The sequence below is a fragment of the Salvia miltiorrhiza genome, chromosome 3 (assembly GCF_028751815.1).
Source record: "Salvia miltiorrhiza cultivar Shanhuang (shh) chromosome 3, IMPLAD_Smil_shh, whole genome shotgun sequence".
Taxonomy (NCBI): domain Eukaryota; kingdom Viridiplantae; phylum Streptophyta; class Magnoliopsida; order Lamiales; family Lamiaceae; genus Salvia; species Salvia miltiorrhiza.
The window spans coordinates 49,041,196-49,066,882 of NC_080389.1; the positions used below are offsets into that span (position 1 = coordinate 49,041,196).

The following is a 25,687-nucleotide window of genomic DNA, read 5'->3' on the forward strand; positions in this document are numbered from 1 at the left end:
ACTGTCTGATTCTTAGCTCGTTCATCATTGATCTCCTTGTCCATTTTCTGATTCTGCTTGAGGAGATCTTCGAACATTTTCCTCAGCTGACAGTGATCAGTCATGAGCTGATCAAACTCGTCAGTTTTATCGGATGAGCTACCTCCAGATTCTGAGTGGTCTCCTGAAAGCATCAGGAATTTATCAGTATAAGGAGTTTTTGAGTGAGAGTTTACCTTTGAGCCATTCATTCCATTGTCGTAGCTGTTGTTAGCCACGCTTTCTGATTCATTGGCCATCATGGCTCGGCTCTCATCATCTGAGCTGGAACTGTCGAAGTCGGATGATTCTGATGTGTCTTTGGAAGAGTCAGCATCGTCAGCAACCATCGCTTTCTTCTTCGAAAAGCTACGATCTTTCTTAGCTTTCAGTTCTCTGCGCTCAGCTGGAGTCAGATCAGGGCATTCATGTCGAAAGTGCCCTTTCTTTCTACATCCAAAGCATTCCATATCTTTGATGTTGTAAGCGGCTGACTTCCTTTCTCCGCTTCGATCTGTGGAATGTCTGGAGTTGCCTTCTCTTTCTTTTCCTTTGTAGTGCTGCTTGTGGAACCTTCTGTACTTCCGGAACTTGGACTCCATCTTGTTGAATCTTTCAGTCAACAAAGCATATTAACTGAAGAAGTCCTCTGGGTTGAGTTCCGTTGACTCATTGATCTGCTTCTTGCCTTATCTTGTTGAGGCCTTCAGTGCAACTCCTCTTGAGGTTGATGGACCATCTTTGTCTGATCCTCCAGCCTTCTTGTTACCAAGATTTCTCAGAAGGTCGAACTCATTTGCCATGAGATCGGAGAAAAGCTTGTTTGTCGGGAGCTGACTGAATCCTGGCTTATGCTGATGAGCGACTGAGTAGATCTGTCATTCTCCACGTGGCAGTGCTCGAAGAATCTTCAGGTTGATCTCTCGTTGAGTGTATTTGTCTTTGGAAATGGATTGAACTTCATTCAAGATTAGATTGAATCTTTGTTCCATTTTCTCGACAGATTCATTCTTGAGCATGAGGAAGGAGTCGAACTTCTGACAAGCTATGGATAGCTTATTCTCCTTGATTTCCTCGGAACCTACGCACATTCTTTCCAGAATGTCCCACATCTCCTTTGCAGTTCCGCACTTGATGATCTTCATGACATGTTTGTCGGGAACGGTGCCGGAGATGATGCTTTTGGCGAGGTTGTCTAACTCATCTTGCTTCCTTTATTCTGTGGTGAAGTCTGCCTTTGACTTGGGTTGGACCTCATCATAAGGATCCTGATGGAGATCAGCAGGAACCCTTTTGATAACTTCGGTGATGGTGATCGGTCCGCCGGTGATGACTTCCCACATTCGGCAATGTTGGGCGGTGAGTAAGCTTTCAAGCCGAAACTTCCATATGTCGTATTTTTCAATACTAAACATAGGTAGAGAAGATAATCTGCTGTGGTTAGTCTCCATCAAAAAAGAGAGAACAGATAACAGCAGATAGAGCAGATAGCAAGCACAAAAAGAAAGAGTAAACTTTTTCGAGACCTTTAAGAAAAAGGATCTAGTTCAAATAGAACCTAGTCAGATGCAGATAGTTCTTGCGAACAACCTGCTCTGATATCAATTGTTAGGTCCTGAGGGTCTCGAATAGGTGTATGGGGGGGGGAATACACCTATAGGCTATTTTTGCACAATCTACTGACCTCAATCAGAGGGATCTCAGTCAGAGATCAAAACGAAACTTTGCATGCAAACAAGGACTCCTGTTTTACTGAAATCAGTTTTGACCAACAGGGTTGATGACTGATACTGAAAGCTCTTCAGTAATGAGTTATCAGTTAAGTTGCTGGAACTTAACTGATGCAAGTAAGGGCTTCAGTCGTGTTTGCTAAGACAGAGATGATATCACTCTTCCTGACTATCAGAGGATAGTTCAGCCAGATCGATATCATACGCAGCGGAAATTAAACTTTATTTCGTAATAGTCTCGGTGGAGCAGGTTGTTGGTTTAAGGTTTCTCTTTGCTGTTAGTCAGTGTTCAGTTTTATCAAATGAAATAGCACAAATAAGAATGTAAAACTGAAAGCTGTAAACAACACAGAGACTTTTACGTGGTTCTGAAAAACCCTTTCCTACATCCACGGTTGGTTGATCAGACCAACAATCCACTCCGCAAGTGCTTCACTGGTGCACTGCAAACCGTACCCGTGTGCTTGCCTGGTGCACACAATCGTGAACTGAAGAAAAACCCTTCTTCAGCACCCACACTACCTCGCGTAGGATTTCCCTGCTAAGCACACCTCGTGCTCAGACTTTTCACTCAGAGTTCAGAGTACCTTCCTGAACTCCGAACCACTCAAACACTCTTATGGGGCGGAGGTTTGAACGAGTGCCAACTATACTTACAAAGAACAAGTTCTTTGAAGCAAGTTTGACCTTTGGCTTCTGGGTAAACAGATATATGCCTAGGGTCTAAGAGAATGTATGTAATCAGCAGTGACTGATTTTGGCTTTGGAATTCTCTTCTTCAATTCAAGCTTTGGGGCGGTTAAGCTTTAGGCTGAGTAGCAATTTTGGCAGAGCTTCAGCTTATGTCGTTGAATCGGTGAAGGTTGAAGTGATCCTCGAGCGCTATTTGTAGGAGAACTCTTGAATAGATCCGTTGGCGTAAATCGTCCTCAAGATTTCTTCCGTTGGAGAGCAATTCGAATTTGGGCTGAGGCTTCAATCTTCGAGGTTCCTTGTCTGTGTGGAAACGGCTCTCTTTGATGGACATGAGATGTGACGTCTCTGAAAAGTAACCACCAGATAGGAATGACCTCTGCAGAGATAAGATATTCTGAGATCTCTGCATTTAATGCGGCTGTACTTGTGCGTACGTGGCTTCCTCTGAACGTTGGAAGATCAGTCCTAGGAGGAATGTTCAACTGATACTTGACTTTAGTATCAGCCCTTTGCGCGCATTAAATAATCAGTCTTCAACTGATTCTTCAACTGATACTTCAGTTGGTATCTGCAGTCTTCAGTCTTCGATACCGCAACTAAACTAGAAACGAACTCTAACACTTGAGTTCAAAAACGATTCTAGTCTATTACATACGAGTCCTATGAATTTTGGTATCATCAAAACAAGGGTTAGGATATTCCACAAGGTTCCCAACACTAATTATATAATCTTTTAATATGGAATTCAAATTGTTGTTACCATGTGTTCGTGATTTGTGAATGTTGTCTTGGATGAGATCGAAGGCATTTTTTCCATAGTTGGAAAGGAAATTTGGAGATTAAACTCCGATCTCTCACCATATAAAGTTGGAATATATCACTAAATTACAAAAAAAAAAAATTGTGGTGGATAAAATAGAGTTTAATGATCATAATTCGAAATAGAGAATCTTTGTTTGTAGAGGCGAATACTTACACGGATAGAATGAAATCATCAACTGATTCGAGGCGAACATAAATGTCTTCTACAACACAATATCTTCTTCTCTTAAATACGAATCTTGATAATTAAAAGCATATTCTCATTGGCATAATTCTCTCTCTTTTTCACTCTAATAAACCAAAGCTGATCAACACCTATCAAGAAAAAGTAGGAATAGAAGCATCTCTTGTGCCAAAATCAAACATTATTTTCCTCACATTCTGTAAATACTTACAACTTTCAAGAAATCTCACTCACTTTCCCAGTGAGTGAAGATTATATAACGCGGCGCCTAGCGAGTCAGACTATTGCACATGAACGTGGTTGAAAATCACGGGCCACGATTAGGTCTAAAACAAAAGCAACCACTTGCCTCATCATCCGGTATCATTCCACCACCTTTGCTTGTGTCCACTGCTTCCAACATCCTCACAACCTCCTCCATCTCCGGCCGATTCTCGGGTTTCGCGTCCCAACATCTACGCATGATGTTTGCAAATGGTGTTGGGCAGCATCTAGGAATTTCTGGCCTCAGATTCTGCCCAAGAAAGCATATATATATATATAGATGTCAAATTGTCAAGCCATAGATTGTGTATCTTTATTTTTATAAAGAAAAAAAAAAGATTAATATTATTCGTACAAACTACAAACCTGCTGAACTACAGCAGCAGAGACTTCAGCAAAGCTCAAATTAGGATAAGGCATGTTGGAGCAGTATATTTCCCACAGGCATATGCCAAAACTATACACATCACATTTCCTATTGTAAGGCTTCCCATCAAGAACCTAGGATTTTGTGACATTATTTCGATTAGCTAGACGAGCCATAAAATCAAAAAACATATACAACTTTTAGTAATGCGGCTGAATTCTTGATTGCAAAAGAGAATAATAACATACCTCCGGTGCCATGTAACCAAGAGTTCCGGTGTTTCCAGTCATGTCCCTTGGATTCTGAGCTTCAACTCGAGCAACACCAAAATCCGCAATTTTCAGAGTTCTGTTAGCATCGAGCAACATGTTCTCGGTTTTGACATCGCGGTGCACGATTTTTTTGGAATGGAGGTAACTCAAGCTGCAAAAATTGGAGTGGAAATGGGAAATGAGGAAATGAAAAGGACTAATCGAGCAATGTAAAGATCGTGTTTGTGAACTCGAATGATGAGCGCAAGCATGGCGTTTTCTCACCCTCTGGCAAGATCCAATGCAAGTTGAACCACAATCTTGAATGCTAATTTCTTCTTGCTATTCCTAATCAAAAACTTCTTTAACGTCCCACCAGGAACGTACTCAACCACGACACAACATGCCCTAGATGGAAGCGAATTGAAACTAGCACCCAAAGTCCCTTCAGAAGGTAGCCTAAGATTTGTTGTTCCGATTGAGGCACCAACGAACTAGAAACCAAGAACGAGTTTTAAGTTGGAGTCGAGCAATAAACATAAACAAATACCAATTGCAGCTTAAACAATAACACAATAAGGAATATCTTCAACCACAAAAGAATTGCTATAGATACCATTATCAAAATGAAATGTAGAAACAGTTCATCTTCACCTTTGTAACATTAGGATGGTCGAGCTTATGCCAAACGGCTACTTCTTGTCGAAAAGATGTCTGAAGAGCATCGCTCTCGTCAGCTGTGGTCATACCATCCTCCCCCCACTCCAATACCTTCACTATATGTAATTGAGAGTAGCCTTAGTTGTGACTGTGAGAGTATTATTATGGTTAAATATGCAACTACATGAACTTCATCCCTTATCAAGATTTGCACAATCGATCAAGATCAAAAAAGGGGGTACTTGATCCTATCTGTTATGTCCAGTTACATCAGAGCAAACCACTGCAACAGCTAAGCTTATATATAACTTATAAGGGACAATGCTAGATAGGCAAATTATCAATCCATTTTCAGACAACATTATCTATACCCTCAAAAAACATTCACTTGAGATAGTTCCAAGAATAAGTCTTACGGATTGATGATACAATACAAGATGATTAATTCAATAAAGTCATGAACACTGCAGCTTAGCATTTAAAGGCATTCCACTGAAAAAGAGAGCTCAACCTAGCTATATACTACATGAATTGAAATGTGCATACAAATTCAATCCTATACAAATTAAAAAAGAAAGAAATGGAGATTTGTTTACCAGCAACATCTTGGGCATGATAAACAGCTTTATAAACAGTGCCATAGGTGCCATGAGCTATGGCATTCTTGATGTCAAGCTTAGCCAGATCAATCTCCCATTCCTCGGGCTCCCCGCGGGCCTCGGTATCTCTGGGCCAGGCCCGGTTCAAATGCTTCTCCAATTGCACATCCCATGTCTTGAAATCAATCCTGTCAGCCCTCATAAACACACCACTCTCTCTATTATCATCTCCCATTTCTTCCACATTCTTGAAATCCATCAATCTCGGACTTCAAAGAAGAAGCAAAAACTGCTTAAATACTCGAATATGTCCAGAAATGCTAGACGCCCACTTGAAATATTCAAATGTTGGAAGGGTAAAGGAAAAAAAAAGGTGAGAGTAGTGGCAGTAGTACTAGTAAATGGTGGAGGCATGAAAATAAATAGTGAAAGAAGGCAGGGAGAGAAAAGTTAAATGCATGAAGGACAAGAAGCATTGCAGAGGGAGAGAGAGAACGGAAGAGGAAATGACATCTCAGCGAAAGAGATGTGAAGGCGACACAATATTGAGATTTTGAAGGACACGAAAACACATTGCGGGCCGAATGCTTGTGTTTGTGCACGACAGATTTTACAAATTTTAGGTAAAATCCAAGTAAAATTTGCTGCAAACACCCAACCAAATTTGATTTCATAATCATTTATTTAGAAAAAATGTTATAACTTTGATTCGTCTTTTTTAATCAAGAATTTAAGAGAGTGCCCTTTGAGTCCTTAAGCCTTGTCTACAAGATAAGATCGTGATAGAGAACATATACAGACTTAGCCAGGTGTTTGGTATTTTAGATGAATAATAAGAAGATTCGAGATAAAATTATTATTTCTCTTTACATAAAAAAAATTGGGCTTAAGACTAGTTTTATCAATGACCAACACTAATCGGTCATAGCTAAAAGACAAAGAAAAAAATAATAAAAAAATGTTAAAATCAAAAGTTCCTCACAACCGATTATCAATTAGGTTACAGAGCAACCTTTGTAACCTTAATTCTTGTGCTGACATGTGGCAAGTGCCATCATTCATGTGGCATTTTATAATTAAAAATTATGACAACAAATAATAAAAAATCAAAAGTATTTAGGTTGTAGTAGGTTATTGATAAAATATAAAGGTTGTTAAATTATAGGTTGTGTATGTAAAAGAGAAATAAATAATTTTTTTATTAAAAAGTTGGGTTGATGTAGGTTGTTGATAAACATAGTTAAGGGGTCCTATAGCTACCAAATTTTTGAATAATAACTCAGATATAGAATTAGATTTTTACATAACCAAACCGAATCAAACCAAATATCCAAATTCTTTTGAAAAATAAAACCAATTCAAATTGAAAATTCAAAAAAATCGAACCATATTTTAATATTTCGATTTGGATCAGTTCAGTCATTCGATTTCGGTTATTTTGCTCACTCCTAGGTGGGGTGTGTCAAACTCTCTAACTGAATTTTTCTTTTTGATTTAAGTTAATCAATTAATTTAATATAAGGTTAGAATGATAATTTATTTACTTAATCTAAATTTTCATTTAATCTACCAAGCAACTAATTCATAGTATCTATATTTTATATTTTATCTACCAAATACTAGGTTACGATACTAATCTTACTCTATTTGCGATACATATCTTAAATTTTATCTGACTTGACTCATCCCAAGGAGGCTACCAAACAAACCCTTATAATGTTAGGCTCTTTAATAATTTATGCATTTGAAAATAATAAGTACAATTAAAGGTGACAAATTGATGAGAAGTAAATCATGGGATCATCGATGGACTCCTAGAGCTGATTAAATTAGGAAATCACCAACAATGATTTTATCTAAAAAGGAAAGCATAGATTATTATTATTATTATTATTATTATTATTATTATTATTATTATTATTATTATTATTATTATTATTATTATTATTATTATTATTATTATTGTTGTTGTTGTTGTTGTTGTTGTTGTTTGATTAATTACAGCGTTGATGTGGCAGGGCTGACGATCGAATCCATCACTAAGCATACGAAATCATGCCGCGTTCAATAGAGATTCTCGACAACGAGAGAAGGAAAGAAAGGAACAAGAGCATCTTCAATAGGAGGCTCTAAAAAGAGACTTTAAAAGTCGGTCCCCACCTTAGAGCCTCCACTCTCAAATACATTGGCTCTAAAAGGGGCTATAATTTCTTCATTTCCATTTTAACTATTTAATTTTCAAATCCAATATTTTGTTAAAATTTAAAATTGCGACATTAAATTAATTAAAATAAAACAATAATTAAAATAAAATTTAAAACCTTTTCAGATTTCATCAAAAAAAAAACTTTTTAATTTTTTTAAAAAAAGGGGTGCATGCTATACCGCCCCTTTGTGCCAACTTTTATTTTGGATCCTAGATCGAACTACCCAGGTGCCCTGGTGCAACGCATGCTCTAGCGCCTGGGCTCGAGCCGGCTACTAGAGCTTGCATTGGAGATGCACCAAAGAACTATTAAATTTAGCTCTAGCGCTTCATGGCTTGGTATGCTTCACGCAGAACATGTGATTTGAAACGATAATCCTGAAAAAGCTAAAGATAAAATAGTTAGTTGATAGCCGAATATAGGTAGATCTATAATAATTGTAACTAACTCATGTTGTGTACATGAGTAATTGAGAAAGACTACTTTACCCTCGCAGCTCATAGTGTTATAAATAGCTCACTCAATATACTGAAATCTAGCTTTGGTTACTAGTTTTCAGATAAGTGTTCTTCAATTGGTCGTGGAATTCAAGAGCTTTTCATACTATCATTTATTCGTCTTCTTCTTCTTCACATTTGACATCAAATTGATGATTTTTCTTTCAATTTTACGAACTTTGAAAACATGGAATTTAAGAGACTGCCCTTTGAGTCTTTACGATGTTAGGCCCTTGAATAATTTATGCATTTGAACATAATATGTATAATTAGAGGTGGCAAATGGGCTTTATCCCTTTAACACTAAAATTAATATTTCTAATATGTTCTTGTGAATGTTAGTAATTATATATATTGCTTATGAAAAGTTTGTAGTTTATATAACACTACAAGTTAGCGAAATGACACAGAAGACGCGACAAAAAGAGAAGCAACCATATATCATAGTTTTATTTTTATTTAATTTAGTTCTGATTTTCACCTATGAAAGTAAAAATGAGACGTGCACGGCTATCACTATCAACTCCAATGATGCAGACTACACATTTAATTTAGGCACAGAGAATTTGGCTTTTGAAGTGAATAAGTATTGGAGGACCACTCTTACTCATCTATGCATTCATGTATGTCAAACCAAAATGCTCCAAATGGAACTAATTCACTAGTTTGTTGGGCCAACTAATAGTGGAACACCCTCCCACATTTCACAACTTTCGCATCTTCAATATTAAATTCCACTCACGCTTGCTTCAATAATTTTATATTATAATTCTACTTGACTTTACTCAATACTACTATATAGTAATGCATATAGAACAAGATGTGGTAATAATATTCTTGGTTTCTTCGTTGCTTGTTATTAGTCAAAGCCGTGTAAAATTATGTCGCAAAATATGTATTTCGAACTTCACTTCATGTAGTATATAATCTCAAATCATGTGCACTATTACAAAAAAGTGTTAACGTGTAATACTAGCCATTTTTCATAAATATGGAGTATTAGTTTTCTAGTCATTTTCATTATTAAAAAAACTATGTTTTGTTGCCACTATAAATTTTCAAATAAAAAATAAGGGTATGTCCACAAAATACTGACATTTGCAGGGAAGATGATAATGGGTCTCATAAACTGCAGTTGTTGACTGTGAATCAATTTCATGATTGATACTTGTACAAAAAATTGAAATTTTTTTAGAACATGTTAATCGATTTTATAATTCACTACAAAAAATTGAAAATTTTCCATAGCTGATAACTAGGCATGATTAAATTTTAGTATTACATAGTTAACACAATTAGCATGTTTAAAGTTGTTAGAATTCAAAGATTGTGTGTTTCTCAAATGTTTAGTTTAGGCTTACATATTCATATGTAAGTGGCTACATGGATGGCAGCAGCCCAGTTGGAAACGCATAAATTGTAGCAATGATATTAAACAACAAAGAAGATGAAATAAATTTAGGCATTAGGATTTTAAAACATGATGGGCCCACAACCTAGAGTCATCATCACCACTTGGATACAGAATATAGTCCGGCAAATTTCAAATCGACAACTTGGACAAATTTGTTTTCTGTAGGGACACACAGAAAAATAGTTCTTTGATGGTAATGATGATTTTTTTCATAGTCTCACAGTTTTATTACATTTGTTTGAGATGGAGGGGATACATGCATGAACATGATACATTATAAATTATAAACGTGTTAATTTGGATTCTGTTACATGGATCACACCTCTCCACCAGTTTCACTTATCCTGTTCCACAAAAAATGCACTTTGCATTATGACCATCACCACATAAGTATAACCAAAAAACTACGTACAAGTTTGGTAAATAAAGTAAGTTAGTATTCCCTCAATCAATCCCAATTCAATAAAACAGAAGGGCCAGAACACGGATATTAAAAAATGAATAATTTATAATAAAATAAAAATACTAAAAAGTAACTTTTATTTAGGATAAATTTGTGAAAAAATAGGTGAGAGAAATGAAGATATTATTTTTTAAGTGAAAAAAAAGATAATTTTGTGTGGTCAATGCCATTTAGAGTAACTAATGAGTTTTGTAAAGGTGTTTGTTATGTAGTATGATTTTCCATTTTAATAAGTGGCCAACTCAATTAGGATGCTCAAATAAAGAAACTTGGCTTGTTGAATTAATGACCATTCAATCATCTTTTACAGGTCATATAAAACAAATCGATTTAACATAATTTTCTAAACTAAACTTTTCCTTATTAGATGAAGTAGGAACAAGAACACCTTATTTGAATTCTTGTTTACATGCTTACAAAAAATACTACAAACATTTTTTTTAAAAGGACATTCATATTTTCCATGTAATACTTGTTCATAAACTATTTGCCCCTTATTTATTGAACTATTCATATTATTATACTATTCATTTTAAATGATACTCCATATCATATAAAAGAACTCTTTATATGCTTGTGACTTGTACTAAATTAATACCTATGGTATATATCAAGTACTCCATCAGACGCAATTAATAAGGATATGGAGTAGTAGACAAGACAACATTGATTTTGTAAGAATAAGCTCTTTTGTAATAGTAACAATAAGTGAGTTTATTTTTAAATATGACATGAGAACTTATAATGCATGACTTCAGCAACATGTGAATACATGCATATTATTTCCGGATTAAAAATATTTATTGAGTATAAATTTTATGATAGACATGACTCACCTTCATACTGAATAACAGAGTGCCATCAGAAACTTGTTGGCCAGCAGAAACTCGAAGCCCACTGATGTAACCAGCACTTGTTGCCTTCACAACATGCTGCACAAGGAAGTTAACACCAGACCACATACAAGATAAGACATCATAACATAGGTGGAAGAAAAGCTTCGGAAAAAATAAATGTCATACCTCCATTTTCATTGCTTCTAGGACCAATATCGGCTGCCCTTCCGAAACTTTCTCCCCATCCTTCACCAAAACTTTAACTACTAAACCAGCCATAGGAGCCGCTACAGAACCAGGAGGGTGTGAAGACGCCTCAGTCGTAGGTCTGTGTTGATTGGATTCATCAATGTCAACGAGGTTAAGTCTGTTTCTCCGTTTGAAATGATGATGGCACGACCCATGCCAGATGTGGATGTGCTCCATCTGATCCTGCAAGCGTGGGCACAATTCACATTCTGAAATTAGTACAAAAGTGCAAAATGGACAACATCAGCAAAGGTACAACATTAATCTTGTAGCACAGGACATCATGCTTGCTAGAATGGTTATTGGCTAAAAATCTAACCTTCTGGTAAACAGCTATGCTGGCCTTCATGCTTACACCATCATGTTCAACTCGAAAATCTTGGTTGCCCAAGTGCACTACATTCAACTCAAGATCAGGAAAACTGCTTCCTTCTGTCTGTAAAGGCATATTAATAGTCAGGATGTGGGTTTCTGAAATAAAGAATGTAACATCCAAAGAAGTCCAAAAGCAAAACAAAAATTGGCTCGAGATGAGGAAACCGCAAGAAAACCTCAATTAGATATTTCCCTTTCGGCATGTATGTGACATGTACAGGTACTAGTTTTGGGCCACCCTTGCTCGATTCATCTTCCCATTCAAGCTCCATTGTGCGTTTAGCAAAGTGATTAACTCGGAAAGGAGGATTAGCATACCATACAGAAAGGCTACCTGTGCAGATTATACAATATAAATTAACAGATTCTACGAATATAGCAGGTTCGATGTGTCTAGGGAGTTGAGTCCTAAACTAAATTACCAGGGAAACTTTCATGCTCTTTTTCACAAAGACAAGCAGCGGCAATGGCTGCACCATGTGCAGCAGAATTGCACACTAGCTGAGTTGATAACTCATCATCGGGATCAACAAACAGATCATCTTTATGCAGCTCAATGAAATGGGTTTCAACTTCTCCCTTTTCAAAAGCTCCATGATTTGCAAGCTTTGAGAGAAAATCAATATTGGTTGGCAGACCTGCAACCTTCAAAATCTAATGATTAGATTCTAATCGCAAGCAAGACCTGGGAGTAGGGACTAGACGAAGAAGTTACTATACTTTGTAGGGAAACGGGAGACATAATGTGGTGCTGATATGGGAGAATATATTGAAAAGGCAAGAAGAAGTTATCTTTTCAGTAAATTAACTAAATGATTTGCTGCAAATTAGAACTTTATGCATCGAGAAAAGCTAAGCTAGTGATTAAATTATGAATTAGATAGCAGAACTCCTGCAGCAGTTCATATGATATACAATTCTCTAAGAGTTCAAATAACCTTATCAATATTGTCAATTCATAATACCTGAAACTTCGAAAGGCTGTCCCTCAATTTCATCAATGCACCTGTTCGATCTTCTCCCCACACTACAAGTTTAGCTATCATGGGATCGTAATGCATACTGACGGTGTCTCCTTGCTCAACTCCAGTCTCCACCCTAACTGGTAATTGGAATTCACTAGACATAAGAAAAGATGCACACAAGAAAACTGCAAAATTCGACATCGGAAGAGAATGATATCCGTAACAACAAAAAGCAAAAACGAAAGGGGGTCCTTTCTGTTACATGAACCATAACATTTTTTTTCATCTAAACTTTTTGTTTTTCTCTTTTCGAGTCTATGGCCACCTGAACTATCTAAGTTTCTGCAATGTCCATCCGGCTAAATATTTATGGAATATTCTAGAATATTCCTAAGATATTCCATCCGAAATAGATCTAGATGGAAACGAGCAATATAATAGTTCAGGTGGTAATGGAAATAAAATACTAGTTTGTATGGAAAAAGTGAAAGAGTGGCTTAATTTGGATTGCAATAAGCAATTTACCCAAAAGGAAATCCAAGCAGTTAAAGATTCCCTATATCAGTCACAATAGCTTCTGTGTGTAACAAATCACAGGAAATTTTTGAGGTGTGAGATACCCTGTCATTTGATTTAGTCATCACTATTACTTTATGTACCTTCTGACGAAGCTTGAACAGGAAGATAATGATGAAGAATTCCAGTTGCTGGTAGAAATCCTTTTAAAACATTCTCAGCATATATCCGGGCTTCAAAAGCATGGCCTGTCACAAGAAAATCCTATAAAGGAATCCTGAATAAACCCAAGGAATGGGGAATGTCCCATTTAAGTTGATCAAAATGGTTAAGAGCAAAACAAGAGCCAATGATTAGATTAGGTAACCCCAAATTATTATCTACACATGAAACATAAAAAGCTGAATCAAAATATGTCAACTGCAGATAACAGTCAACTCAAGATATCAGAATCACGTGACATGATAGAAATCAATGCTGTTTAGCACCACTTGAATGCTATGAGGCAATGCTACAATGAAGTGCCTAAGTTAGATCGCAAAAAATTGTTTTAAGATCTTTAACGAGGTCACTTTCTCCCCTCAGTTCTTAGATGTCAGGTTATCCTCATATATGACCTTTGCCTGCAATGATAGACATAGGAATGATACTATTGGCGATTGTTCAACAATTACACATATTTATCCAGTATCTCAAGTATTGCAGAAAAATATAGATTATCTGAGTTTGAGAATAAAAGCAATAAAATCACATTACATCAACTCAATGCAATCTGAGATCCAACGCATATATCAACTCAAGTTCTATGTAAAAAGTTCAAAATAAACTCCAAAAGCATACCATGTAAATATGGCGCAGTCAAAGCACCCACATAAAAGAGATCTTACCTAACAAGGGCACCTGTGACTGACTAACTGGAAGAGGTTCTCCATTAGCAACACGTATTTGCCACTCCACGAGATCTTGACCAACAATCATCTCAGTAACCGGATGCTCAACCTGCAAGAAAGATGAGTATTTTCTGCATTCAGAGGATATAGACATAGAATAAAGAGAAGTCATGGCTTGGAGTGATCTAATCACCTGCAGACGGGTGTTCATCTCCATAAAATAAAATTCTCCAGACAGAGTATCAACTATAAATTCAACAGTACCAGCACTGTGATAATTCACTGCCTACAAAAGTAAAGCATAGAAAAAATATTATGAGGAGTTACAATAAAGCCATCTAAATATACTACAAACTTAGTAAACATATTCTGAAAGCATATACATATGACTCATGCTTTTCCCTGGTGCAAAAGCATGCTTTGAAAAAAGACAGGACTAGGAGGGAGTAGTAACCTAGAGGAAAATATCTTCAAATCTTCTTTCCAAGTTTCAATAGTTCAATCAAAGAAGAATATATTCCATCTAAGAGACCAATTGCACCTACAATGGACTAATAATTACAAAATCATTTCTTCTGATTGTTTGATAGTAATAGTTCTTACACAGGATCCTCTAATAGTACACTCCACTAGCTCATTCTCCAGAATACCTCTATAATATGTTATTGTTCATAGAATATGTATTCTTCCACTTGAGTATTCTATTAAGGATAAATTATGTACTACATGAAACCAATCATTATTTGTGACTGGCATCGCTCAGAACCAGGAGAGCAAATTAAATAGGAGATATGTGCACCCCTGAAATATTCTCATTCTAAATATTTATCACTTTCTGCATGTACCAGCTGAGTTTATAGAAAAGCACATCATACTACTACTATGCTCTAAAAGAAAGCATTGTTAATAGTAGAGTCGACTAAGTTTGGCTGTTATGTTCACAATAATAAAAGAGAGGTGATAATAAGGAGCAAAACAATAAAACTAAAATTCCCTTCATCCCATCGGTATTAATAGTCAAAGAAGAAAAGAAAAAAAAAAATGTTCTCCCTAACCACTATGACCAGTGGCAATAAATGAGCTACCATATGAAGTGCAATAATGGACACACACATTATATGGGTGAGCAAAGATCACCTTAGCTGCGGACACAGCTGCTTGTCCCAAGTGTGACCGAAAATCACCACTGATGTTTGGCTGCATATATAAATTTTCCAGAGATCAGGAAGAAATCATTATGGTTAACCACCAATTAGAAAAAATAATGTAGAGAAGGTTGAAAGAGGAATTACAGCAGGAGCTTCTTCAATAATCTTTTGGTGTCTCCTCTGTACACTGCAATCTCTCTCATTTAGATGCACGATATTGCCATGTTTATCCCCGAATATCTACAATTAGAAACTTAGATAAGTGTACTGGTTTTCTCGCTACCATGGCATTAAGTGGATTACAGCTTTCCATATGTCTTTTGTATCAAATTGTTTGTGCAAAATTTGCAATTGCTAATAGTTTTGACCAATTCATCTCTTAAATCCCCTCACAAGTGAATTGCAATAACTACAGAAACAAAAGTTAATAGATGACAGGCTTTATAAAGCCAGTTGTAATCGGCAAACATAAGGATGAGCCACTCCTACTGAATAATCAAGGTCAAATGAGTACCTGTACTTCTATATGCCTTGGTTTCGTAATATATTTCTCTAGCAGGATTGTGTTTATTCCAAAAGATGCTGCAGCTTCTCTTTGTGCGCCAATAAATGAATCAACAAAATCTTCAGGACTATGTACAATCCTCATGCCCTAAAGTAGGCAAGAACCCGATAATGCTTCAAAGATATTAATGCCCTAATTCAGGTTATACATAGAAGAAACAACAAAAAAAGTAAAGAAGACAAAAGAAAAAATTATAACTTGGTCAGAAAAACCTTGAGGAGATGGATTAGTGAGCCATAACAAGTTCTGAAAAGTAGAATAATGGTCCATCAAGGACCCTACTCTTCTAAATGTGTATATCATGATTTGATGGTTGAATAAGGAGCAGAGCAGCAACAAAAATTTGTTTACTTCAATCTTTTACTTCGTGAAATTTAATATCACATCCACTCAATCTCAATTTCACCCCAGAACACCAACTCACAATTTTAGATGTAGGCCCACTCAAAACCTTTTTCCAACCAATATCATCAGCTTGCCAGACTTATCACATCACTCCCATAGAACCCACCACATATATATCATTCTTCATATGTAACTATAAATTCAAAGTAGGCTCCACCATAATAAACTAGAAGAAAGCAATGAATCATACACATTTCAGTTTCGAATCTATAATTTTTTAAATGAGGCAAAATTTGTTCTAGCCACTCAGGATACTTGAAAAGTTATAAGTTTATAAGTTTATGGCTAAGAAAAATGATTCAATATCCTAAGTGGCTTCTACCAATTGTCACTTTTTCAAATTTTAAAAGCATTTGTCTATGCACAAATTCTCATTTCTACAACCCCCCCCCCCAAAAAAAAAAATATATATAATATAATAAATATAAATAAATAAACTGAAAAAGAAAACAACACGAACTCATAAACTACATTGGAATCATTGCAAACTGAAAGCTAAGAATGAAATGAACCCGCATAGTAAATATTACACAAAAATGGTTCGAGCACTTAAATATTGCAAACTCAAAATCAAACTTGCATAGTTTGAGCACTTACTGCTCACTAACTATACCTGCTAATGTTCTCTTAACACACTAGAACATGCCTAAACACAATGTGTCGCAGTTCCCATGCTCTTGTTAGATTTACAAAAATAAAAAATAAAAATGAATGAAGATCAGCATTCATGTAATTAAACACAATGTGTCGCAGTTCCCATACTAGTAGTTTTGAAATCAGCATTCATGTAATTAAACAGAAATAGGCTATGACATTTACACCAACCATAATCTTAGAAATAAGATCATAATAAGAAAGTAGCATCACCTTTCCTCCACCTCCATGAGTTGGCTTTATCAATATAGGATATCCAATCTTGTCTGCTTCTAACTTCATCAAATCAATATCTTGTTCATAGCCATGATACCCAGGCACAAGAGGTACTCCAGCAGCACCCATTATTCTCTTTGAAGCACTGGCAGATAATAACAAGAAGGTTAAGACACTAAATCATGAGCTTTATCTGATTGCCAGACATCGAGTAACAGGTTAATTTATTGCAAAAACGTATTAAGGTGCAGCACTGCAAACAAGGACAAGACTGGTAAGCTAATAAAAAAATATAACAATTAGGATCACTTTGCACTTAATTCATTACATATAATATCCACGGTGCCCTTTCTGCTGCATATCTTAGAAGTTAAAAATACTAGTTGATCATGATGAGGTTTGAGGACATGTTTCCTTCATTTATCCCACCCCTTCTGCCTGTTATTGTATTTTTTCTTCAAGAGTTAAATTTATGTCCATATAGCATAGGAAGTATGGTCGTGTGAGACAAGTCAGCTACACAGAACTCTTTGGCACTAACTGAATTCTTACTATGGAGGAGAACCCAATGAAAAGAAAAGGAATGAGGAAAAAAAAGGAAGGAGATAAGAGAGGGAAAATGAGTAGAATAATGAAGAAGAAAAGGGAGAACTAAGCAAAAAAGAAGGTAACCTTTTATCACCCATGTCACGAATTGCAGATGCAGGAGGTCCAACAAATGTTAGTCCCTCGTCTTCACAGAGTTGAGCAAACTCGGCGCTTTCTGATAAGAAACCATAACCAGGGTGGATAGCCTAACTATCACAAAGAAGACATCCCACTGTAAATGTGTGTCTCAAAAACGCCAAACAACCAGACATGATATATCATGAAAATGCAGTCATGCAATATACACCACATTTGTACCCCTGATTTCATTAAAATGAAACATGTGAACACTAATTGATGATCCATGCAAATTTAGATATCCAGTCTTACTCGTTAAATCCAGTGCTAATTACAGCTACAAACATCGAACTTTCAGAAGTCTAGAACCACAATAAAAAGGAGGCCCTTCTAAAAGACTTAAAAACGTCCAATGTGAGCGTAGATGAACCAGCTAGTTTAAACTGTGCACACAGGGTCTAAAGAGCTCCTATATCTAGAATGCTCAAACCTGGCATGAAAGAACAAGCCAGACTAAAAATTCTCAATTTTGAATTCATTTCTTTGAGCCAAAATGATATTGCAATACAAATGCAAGTTGAGCTCTAGCGCCTCGATTTAGTTACATTGTTCAAAGAATAAAAAGTTATTCTTACACTGACGTCCAAACGAGACAAGTTGAGACAATCATATCATTCCACCTAAACTAGCCTATTAACAAATATAATCATTTCTAATTTTCACTCATGGTTTAGAACATTCAAGTTCAATGAGCATCATCGGCACTTGTTTAGCACCAATTGTTAAATACTAAGTTACTTTATCAGGCGGACTATCCACACAAAAAGCATAATCAAGCAATCAGCAATACATAACGTACAACCTGCGCGCCAGTTCTGGAAGCGGCTTGGATGATCGAGGCAGCGCTCAAGTAGCTGAGGCGAGCCGGGGGCGGTCCAATGCGAACGGCTTCGTCAGCCAATTTGACGTGCAAGCTCCGCTCGTCGGCGTCGCTGTAAACAGCGACAGTTCGAATCCCCAATCGCTTGGCGGTACGCATTATCCTGCAGGCGATTTCGCCTCTATTCGCGATTAATAACTTGTCAATTCTTCCACTAGTTCGGTCGATCGAATTGGGCGCACTCGACGAGAATCCTCTCAGCCGAAGAGTTATTGGCTTGCTTCTTCTGCGGATTAGAGAAGCTAAAGACGACATCGTTTCACAATTGTAGTGTATCTAATGAATTTACAGTTTAGAAGGAAACGAAGGGAGCTTAGAAGTTATGAGATGTTGTCTGTTAGTTTTAATTTAAATTATTTTGTCTGTATTATTGCATTACTCCGGATAGATGAAGATGAACTTATACAGCGCTTGCGTGGCATGTTTGCCAATATCCTCTACTAATGTGATTTATTTATCATTTCGTTTGTCTATAATAAATAAACTGCAAATAGGGGAATCTACCCACTTTTATAAGATTTCTTACAAAACTATCCACCCAAGCCCAAAGTTAAAAAGTCTTCGCCTGACATGCTTAATTTTTTGTAAAAGGTCTCACTCACGTCATTTTCACAATGAATTTGGTTCAAAATCTGATGAAGAGACAATAATTGTCCAACTCACGTCACTTTCACAATGTAATATATACTGTATGTTTGAAAAGTTATAAAAAAATTAACTTACGTTTGTGTTATAAAAACATTAGTAAGAGGACTAAAAATTTAACTATTATGTATATTATGCAACAAAAAAATATTCTGAAATCAATGGCGTTATTAGCCGTCGGAAATTCATAGCCGTGAATAGTAGCCGCCGGTACAAAATATACGCGGCTAATCTTTCCGGCTATGAAATTCCGATGACTAATTACGCCATTTGTTTCATAATAAATTTTTGTTGCATAATATACATAATAGTGAATTTTTTAGCCCTCTTAGTAATGTTATATTATAACACGAATACCTTAATTTAGAGTTTTTATTTAAATTTGTAATTTTATTTTTTTTATAGTACAAGAAGTATACATTGATGTGAAATATGAGAGATACTGAATCTGCAAAAAATTGGATTATAGTGGGGTAATAATACTCACTTTATGCATGATTTGATTGAACATAAAATAATACAGTAAACACATAAAATAATAGGCTATTTTTTAAGAAAACATTTGGAACTCTTGGACTTTGAAGAAAACAATATTTTAGAGCTAAAAAAAGATTAGCCGCCAGAACTTGATAGTCGGTCGTACTAGCCGTGTGAAATTTTTCACCCACGGCCAGTGACGCCGGCTACGATTTCGTGGCGGCTAAATTTTTTTTTGGGAAAAAAATATCATTTTGACGTAATACATATGGTTGTAAAATATTTTACCTTGTTATGAATGTTTGAAAGTAACATATGTATCCTTTTTTGTGTATTTCTATTTTTTTGTTAATTTTTTAGTCAAAAAAGTACATGTCGACATGAAATAAGAGATAAGGTGACTGTACAAATTTGGATTGTAATGAGGCTTTAATGCTCACTTTCTGCATGCATTTCATTGCACATTGAATAATAGATTGAAGTGTACTGAATGAATGAACAATACATTTCACGTGAATTTGTACAAATTAATGAATCTAATATTAGTCTATAATAGAGCTGCATTTGTGAATGAGAAAACATAAATCCAAATACTCGTAGATTCGTGAGTTGAGTTAAAAAATTGAGAAATTGAAACCCTCAAGATTTGAGAAGTGGTTTGTGCGATAGGTGGTGCAATTGGTGTTCAAATTCTACTTGAAGAGGTGATTTTCTCATATATTGTTTGTGTAATTAATAGGTTGAATGTTTTATATTATATTTATGAGAATAAATTATTAATTTACAAATACAAGATGTTACAAGTGATTGTGTTAAACACTAAAAAGCAAGTAGCCGCCGGAAAATCATTAGCCGGCGACACTAGCCGCCGCCCACTAGGTGGTCAGCGGCTAGTGCCGCCGGCCAATGATTTTTTGGCGGTTACTTGCTTGTTATGGTTCATTGTGAATTTTTAAAGCGTTTATGCATATTTTAATACTACATTTTATATGTTTTTATAGATGGAATTCGTTAGATACATATATGTGAGATACAACGGAGTCGTCGATGGTATATACTATGTTGGTGGGGCTACAGAGGTCCTTCCCCTCCTCAACGAAACTATTGAGAGTCTGATGTGCAGCATCAACAATATTATGAGGACGCATTCGTTGAGCTCGAGCTACCAATTGTATTATTTGGCGACCAATTTATTTGGTAGGGAGACGAAATGTGGCTTGACCACAGACGATGACGTGGAAGCCTTGTTGGCAACTACCGACAATCCCATGGTGTACGTTGAGCACTACAACGGTCCGATTGAAGAAGCCTACATCCCTACTTTTGATTTTGCTCAGCCTTCGGGACACGTAGATGAAGCACAATGCAGTCAGTATGAGACGCCGTATCATTATACGTCGTTTCATGGTGTCCAGAGCTCGCCTCCACGACAATATTTTACATGGGATGGATAACCGCTAGACGAATCTACATGGAATCAAACCGAAAGGCTTAATGAAGTATGTGGGAGATTGAACAAGGTGCGGACAGATGATGAACCTGAGCACGAAGCTGAAGCCTCGGTTGCATCAGGAGACGATGATGATTCTGAGGAAGATGACGAAGAATTTGACCTTGCGCTCGAGGTGGGCATTGCTTCTGATGCCTCTGAGGATTTATTAGATGACGATCTAATCGATTTCACGGAGACCGAGCGAGCAGGTTGGATCCGACAAAGTACAACACGTGACGTAGATCCGACAGCCGAGACCGGTGATCTAACTAATTGGTTAGTTCCCTTGATTCCAGTGGACGCCTCGGCTTCGCTGGTTGCTCGCGAGAGTGACCCTTCTAGAGTTGATGATCTGCAGAAGAATTCTTTTTACAACAGCAAAGACGACCTGATCATTGCTGTTGGTTTGTGGAACATGAAGCGAGGCACTGAGACAAAAGTTGTCCGCTCAGATCCGGGACTGGTCTATTTCTCGTGCAAACACTCTGACAAGTGCAATTTCGATCTTCGTGCGTCTAGTCACGGCCGAGGGATGTCTAAACTTTCACATAATGTCGATAAGATATCTAAATTATTAACACTGTATAAAAAAATGTCTTCACTATCATAATTATTGAAATAATTTATTTATTGAAATGATTTTAAAATTAAACTAAATCAAATTATATACTAAGTAAATCACGAAAATAACATAAGTAATTCAACCAAATAGAATTATTATTATTATTATTATTATTATTAATTCATGAAAATAATTAAACACAACAAAGGATCTTCTCGTTAGTTTCAATTTATGCACTACCCAATTCAATTCTTTGGTTGTGTATTTTATTTAAATTATTGAAATAATTTTAAAATTAAACTAAATCAAATTATATACTAAGTAATTCACGAAAATAACATAAGTAATTCAACCAAATAGAATTATTATTATTATTATTATTATTATTATTATTATTATTATTATTATTATTATTATTAATTCACGAAAATAATTAAACACATGTAGATGATCTTCTCGTTAGTTTCAATTTATGCACTACCCAATTCAATTCTTTGGTTGTGTATTTTATTTAAATTATTGAAATGATTTTAAAATTAAACTAAATCAAATTATATACTAAGTAATTCACGAAAATAACATAAGTAATTCAACCAAATAGAATTATTATTATTATTATTATTATTATTATTATTATTATTATTATTATTATTATTATTATTATTATTATTATTATTAATTCACGAAAATAATTAAACACATGTAGAGGATCTTCTCGTTAGTTTCAATTTATGCACTACCCAATTCAATTCTTTGGTTGTGTATTTTATTTAAATTATTGAAATGATTTTAAAATTAAACTAAATCAAATTATATACTAAGTAATGCACGAAAATAACATAAGTAATTCAACCAAATAGAATTATTATTATTGTTAATTCACGAAAATAATTAAACACAAGTAATTCGAATTAAACAATGTCACCAAAATGACTACAACAAAATAACATGCTTCAAACTAATATCCTTATTCACGAAAATAATTAAACACAAGTAATTCGAATTAAACAATGTCACCAAAATAATTCACGAAAATAACATGCTTCAAAGAATTAAACACAACAAATCCGAATTTAAAATCAACGAAATAGGATACTTATTTGGTTTGAAGAAGAAGCCATGGTGTATGCCTTCAAGTTGAAAAAATCATGAATGCTCTCCTTCAAGTTGAAAAAATTGTAAATGCTCTCCTTCAAGTTGAAAAAAATTGATTCTCATTCAAACATGGGACAAACACAAACAAAGCAAAAAAAAAAAATCATTCCAATTTACCTTAGGTGTATGAAAGCCGTGAATGCTCTCATTTCTCTCAAAAAAAAACCGATTCTCTTTCTCCTCTCTCTCTCTCTCTCTTTCTCGGCTCCCTCTCTCTCTCACTCTCTCTCAAAAAAATAAACCGATGCCGTCTTCCGTGAGTGAATGCGGCTAGGTTAAAACTTCTAATTCTTATACATGTAAATGAGCCCCAATTCAAATTTCTTGGTCAAACAAGCCTTAAATTGCCTTGTGAATTTGAGATAAAGTCGTGTGTATCCCCCCAATAAAGCTTCCGCGATTCTCGCCTATCTGTATAGCCGTATGAATTGTCCAATCACCCTTTAAGTTTATAATTAAAAAAAAAATAGGTTTTCGTGTATAAATAGAAGAAATAGTAGTAAATTAAGGGTAAAAAATACTAATATTATATAAAATGATATGAAAAATTATTTTAAAAACATTTTTTAACTTACCCGCCAGTACTGAGTAGCCGTACGCTGTAGCCGTGAATAGTTTCTTACCCACGGCTATTTCAGCCGGCTACACAGTTCTAGCGGGTACTTGGTTGTAAGCTCTATTATGTTTCATTGATTCATAATATATGATTTTGTAATTTTTTTATCCACCATTTGCTATTATTTTATGTGTTACAATATTAATTCATATTCAATCAAATAAACTAAATAAATTTAGACTTATTGAGTTTATTTTGTCAATCTCCTTCTCGTGAATTTACTGCAAAGAGATTCCCACCCTATAAAGCTGCATTGTAGCCGTATGAATTGTCCAATCACCCTTTAAGTTTATAATTAAAAAAAAATATAGGTTTTCGTGTATAAATAGAAGAAATAGTAGTAAATTAAGGGTAAAAAATACCAATATTATATAAAATGATATGAAAAATTATTTTAAAAACATTTTTTAACTTACCCGCCAATACTGAGTAGCCGTACGCTGTAGCCGTGAATAGTTTCTTACCCACGGCTATTTCAGCCGGCTACACAGTTCTAGCGTGTACTTGGTTGTAAGCTCTATTATGTTTCATTGATTCATAATATATGATTTTGTAATTTTTTTTATCCACCATTTGCTATTATTTTATGTGTTACAATATTAATTCATATTCAATGTTTATTTTGTCAATCTCCTTCTCGTGAATTTACTGCAAAGAGATTCTCACCCTATAAAGCTGCATTGTACCCGTGAATTGTCCAATCACCCTTTAAGTTTATAATAATAATAAAAACTAGGTCTGTTTAAAAATTTAAAATCAAGAGTATTATGAAACCAGAAATTTTTTTAAAGCTAATGAAGTATTTAGACGCCAGCTAATCCTAGCCGCTCACAGTAGCCGCCGGGATCCATTTCCAGCCGGCTACTGTTAGCGGCTACGATTAACAGGCGGGTAATTGTTGTATTAGCTTAAAAAAAAAAAACCTTGTTTCATAATAGGCTTCATTTAAAATTTTTTCAACTTTCTTATAGATGTTTTATAACACGAAAACCTGTCCTTATTTTTTCGAACTTAAGGCATTTTAGGGTATTTTAGGGTTACAAAGTGACGTAAGTTAGCAAATAATGTCATTTCCTCAAATTTAGAGTCATATTTAACTACCTCTCTTACACATTATCTTACACAATTGTACTTGTATAAGAAAAGTGTAAGAACTTTTACGGAAAACTATGCAAACCTATCACCATCAATTGCAAAGTGGGTAGTTTTATAAGACATCTTATATGGGTGGGTAATTTTGTAAGATAAGTAATCAAAGTGGGTACTTTAAATTCCGACCCTAAAAAATTTGGGGGGAAGGGCGAAATTGTAAAAATTGAAATATTGTGATTTAATTCGACACATTCCAAAAATCACGTTAAAATTACAATTTTAAAATGCTTTTTGATTTTATTTGCTAAAATTCTTATATGCATTTGAAATAAATAGGTTCTCCAATTTAATTTTTTGTCATGAAAATTAATTTTAATTAAATTATCTTTCCGCATTGATTTTTATTGAACTTCACCATGAAAAAAGGTAAATAAAAGGATACTTTTCAGATGCATTTAAGATAAATAGCTTCTTCAATTTAATTTTATCATGAAAGATGATGTGTGTGATTTAGTTGTCTAGATTCTAGTTATTTATCGTGTGATTTTATTTGATATTACCCAAGTTTGTGGTGTTTTGGTGCAGGATTGACATGATTCGTGAATGGAAGGTGGATGATGCCGAGAGCTTAGGAAAGACGTGATTTTGATGAAGTGTTCGTTGATTTTTTGAAGATGAAAGAAAACTAGGCTTAGAGTTATTTGTTTTATATTTAATTAAGCCTAAACTCTTTTTAATATTTTGTTGGGCTTATTTTGTAGTGGCCGATCAGCGCATGCCTTTTGTGGAGTAGGGCGGCTGCAATTAGATGGAAAGGAATCAATTCCCTTGGGTATTTAATAGGGGAGGCAGCCGCCACTTTGGAGGAGTTAATTTTTTGGAGAATTAGTCACAACATAGCTTTTGCTTATTTTAATTCTTAGGAGCTTTGAAATTATTTCTTGGAAGACAATTTTGGCAGAAGACGTGGTTTTCGGTTTTGAAGTGCAGTGATTAGTTTTTTCTAATAGCAATTTATTTCGTTAATTTCGTGTTTGTTAATTTCATGTTT

At 35.2% G+C, this 25,687-nt stretch overlaps 3 protein-coding genes across 7 annotated transcripts in view; all 3 read right to left on the bottom strand.

Moving 5' to 3' along the window:
• Positions 1–25,687, bottom strand: part of LOC131016333 (uncharacterized) — a 609,307-nt gene that overhangs the window by 128,610 nt on the left and 455,010 nt on the right. The gene's annotated exons all lie outside the window — the stretch shown is intronic.
• On the bottom strand, positions 3,396–6,214 carry LOC131016324 (serine/threonine-protein kinase STY13-like). Of its 2 annotated transcripts, none has more exons than XM_057945010.1 (6): positions 5,589–6,214; positions 4,987–5,103; positions 4,618–4,826; positions 4,330–4,504; positions 4,081–4,215; positions 3,396–3,964 (listed from the first exon to the last, which is right to left on the bottom strand). In XM_057945010.1, the coding sequence occupies exons 1-6, from the start codon at positions 5,640–5,642 to the stop codon at positions 3,758–3,760; spliced, it is 897 nt and encodes a 298-aa protein (XP_057800993.1). In that variant the 5' UTR covers positions 5,643–6,214; the 3' UTR covers positions 3,396–3,757. The 2 variants fall into 2 exon arrangements, with proteins under 2 accessions (XP_057800993.1, XP_057800992.1); XM_057945009.1 differs by having other exon boundaries at positions 4,987–5,108; positions 5,589–6,204.
• On the bottom strand, positions 9,861–18,971 carry LOC131016311 (methylcrotonoyl-CoA carboxylase subunit alpha, mitochondrial). Of its 4 annotated transcripts, XM_057944987.1 has the most exons (16): positions 18,520–18,971; positions 17,664–17,785; positions 16,989–17,136; positions 15,666–15,803; positions 15,296–15,391; positions 15,141–15,200; positions 14,197–14,289; positions 14,001–14,112; positions 13,257–13,361; positions 12,598–12,734; positions 12,055–12,277; positions 11,809–11,966; positions 11,577–11,693; positions 11,195–11,440; positions 11,009–11,104; positions 9,861–10,053 (listed from the first exon to the last, which is right to left on the bottom strand). In XM_057944987.1, the coding sequence occupies exons 1-16, from the start codon at positions 18,850–18,852 to the stop codon at positions 10,045–10,047; spliced, it is 2,193 nt and encodes a 730-aa protein (XP_057800970.1). In that variant the 5' UTR covers positions 18,853–18,971; the 3' UTR covers positions 9,861–10,044. The 4 variants fall into 4 exon arrangements, with proteins under 4 accessions (XP_057800970.1, XP_057800969.1, XP_057800972.1 ...); XM_057944986.1 differs by having other exon boundaries at positions 9,861–11,104; positions 18,520–18,952; XM_057944989.1 differs by lacking the exon at positions 9,861–10,053 and having other exon boundaries at positions 10,843–11,104; positions 17,664–17,789; positions 18,520–18,661.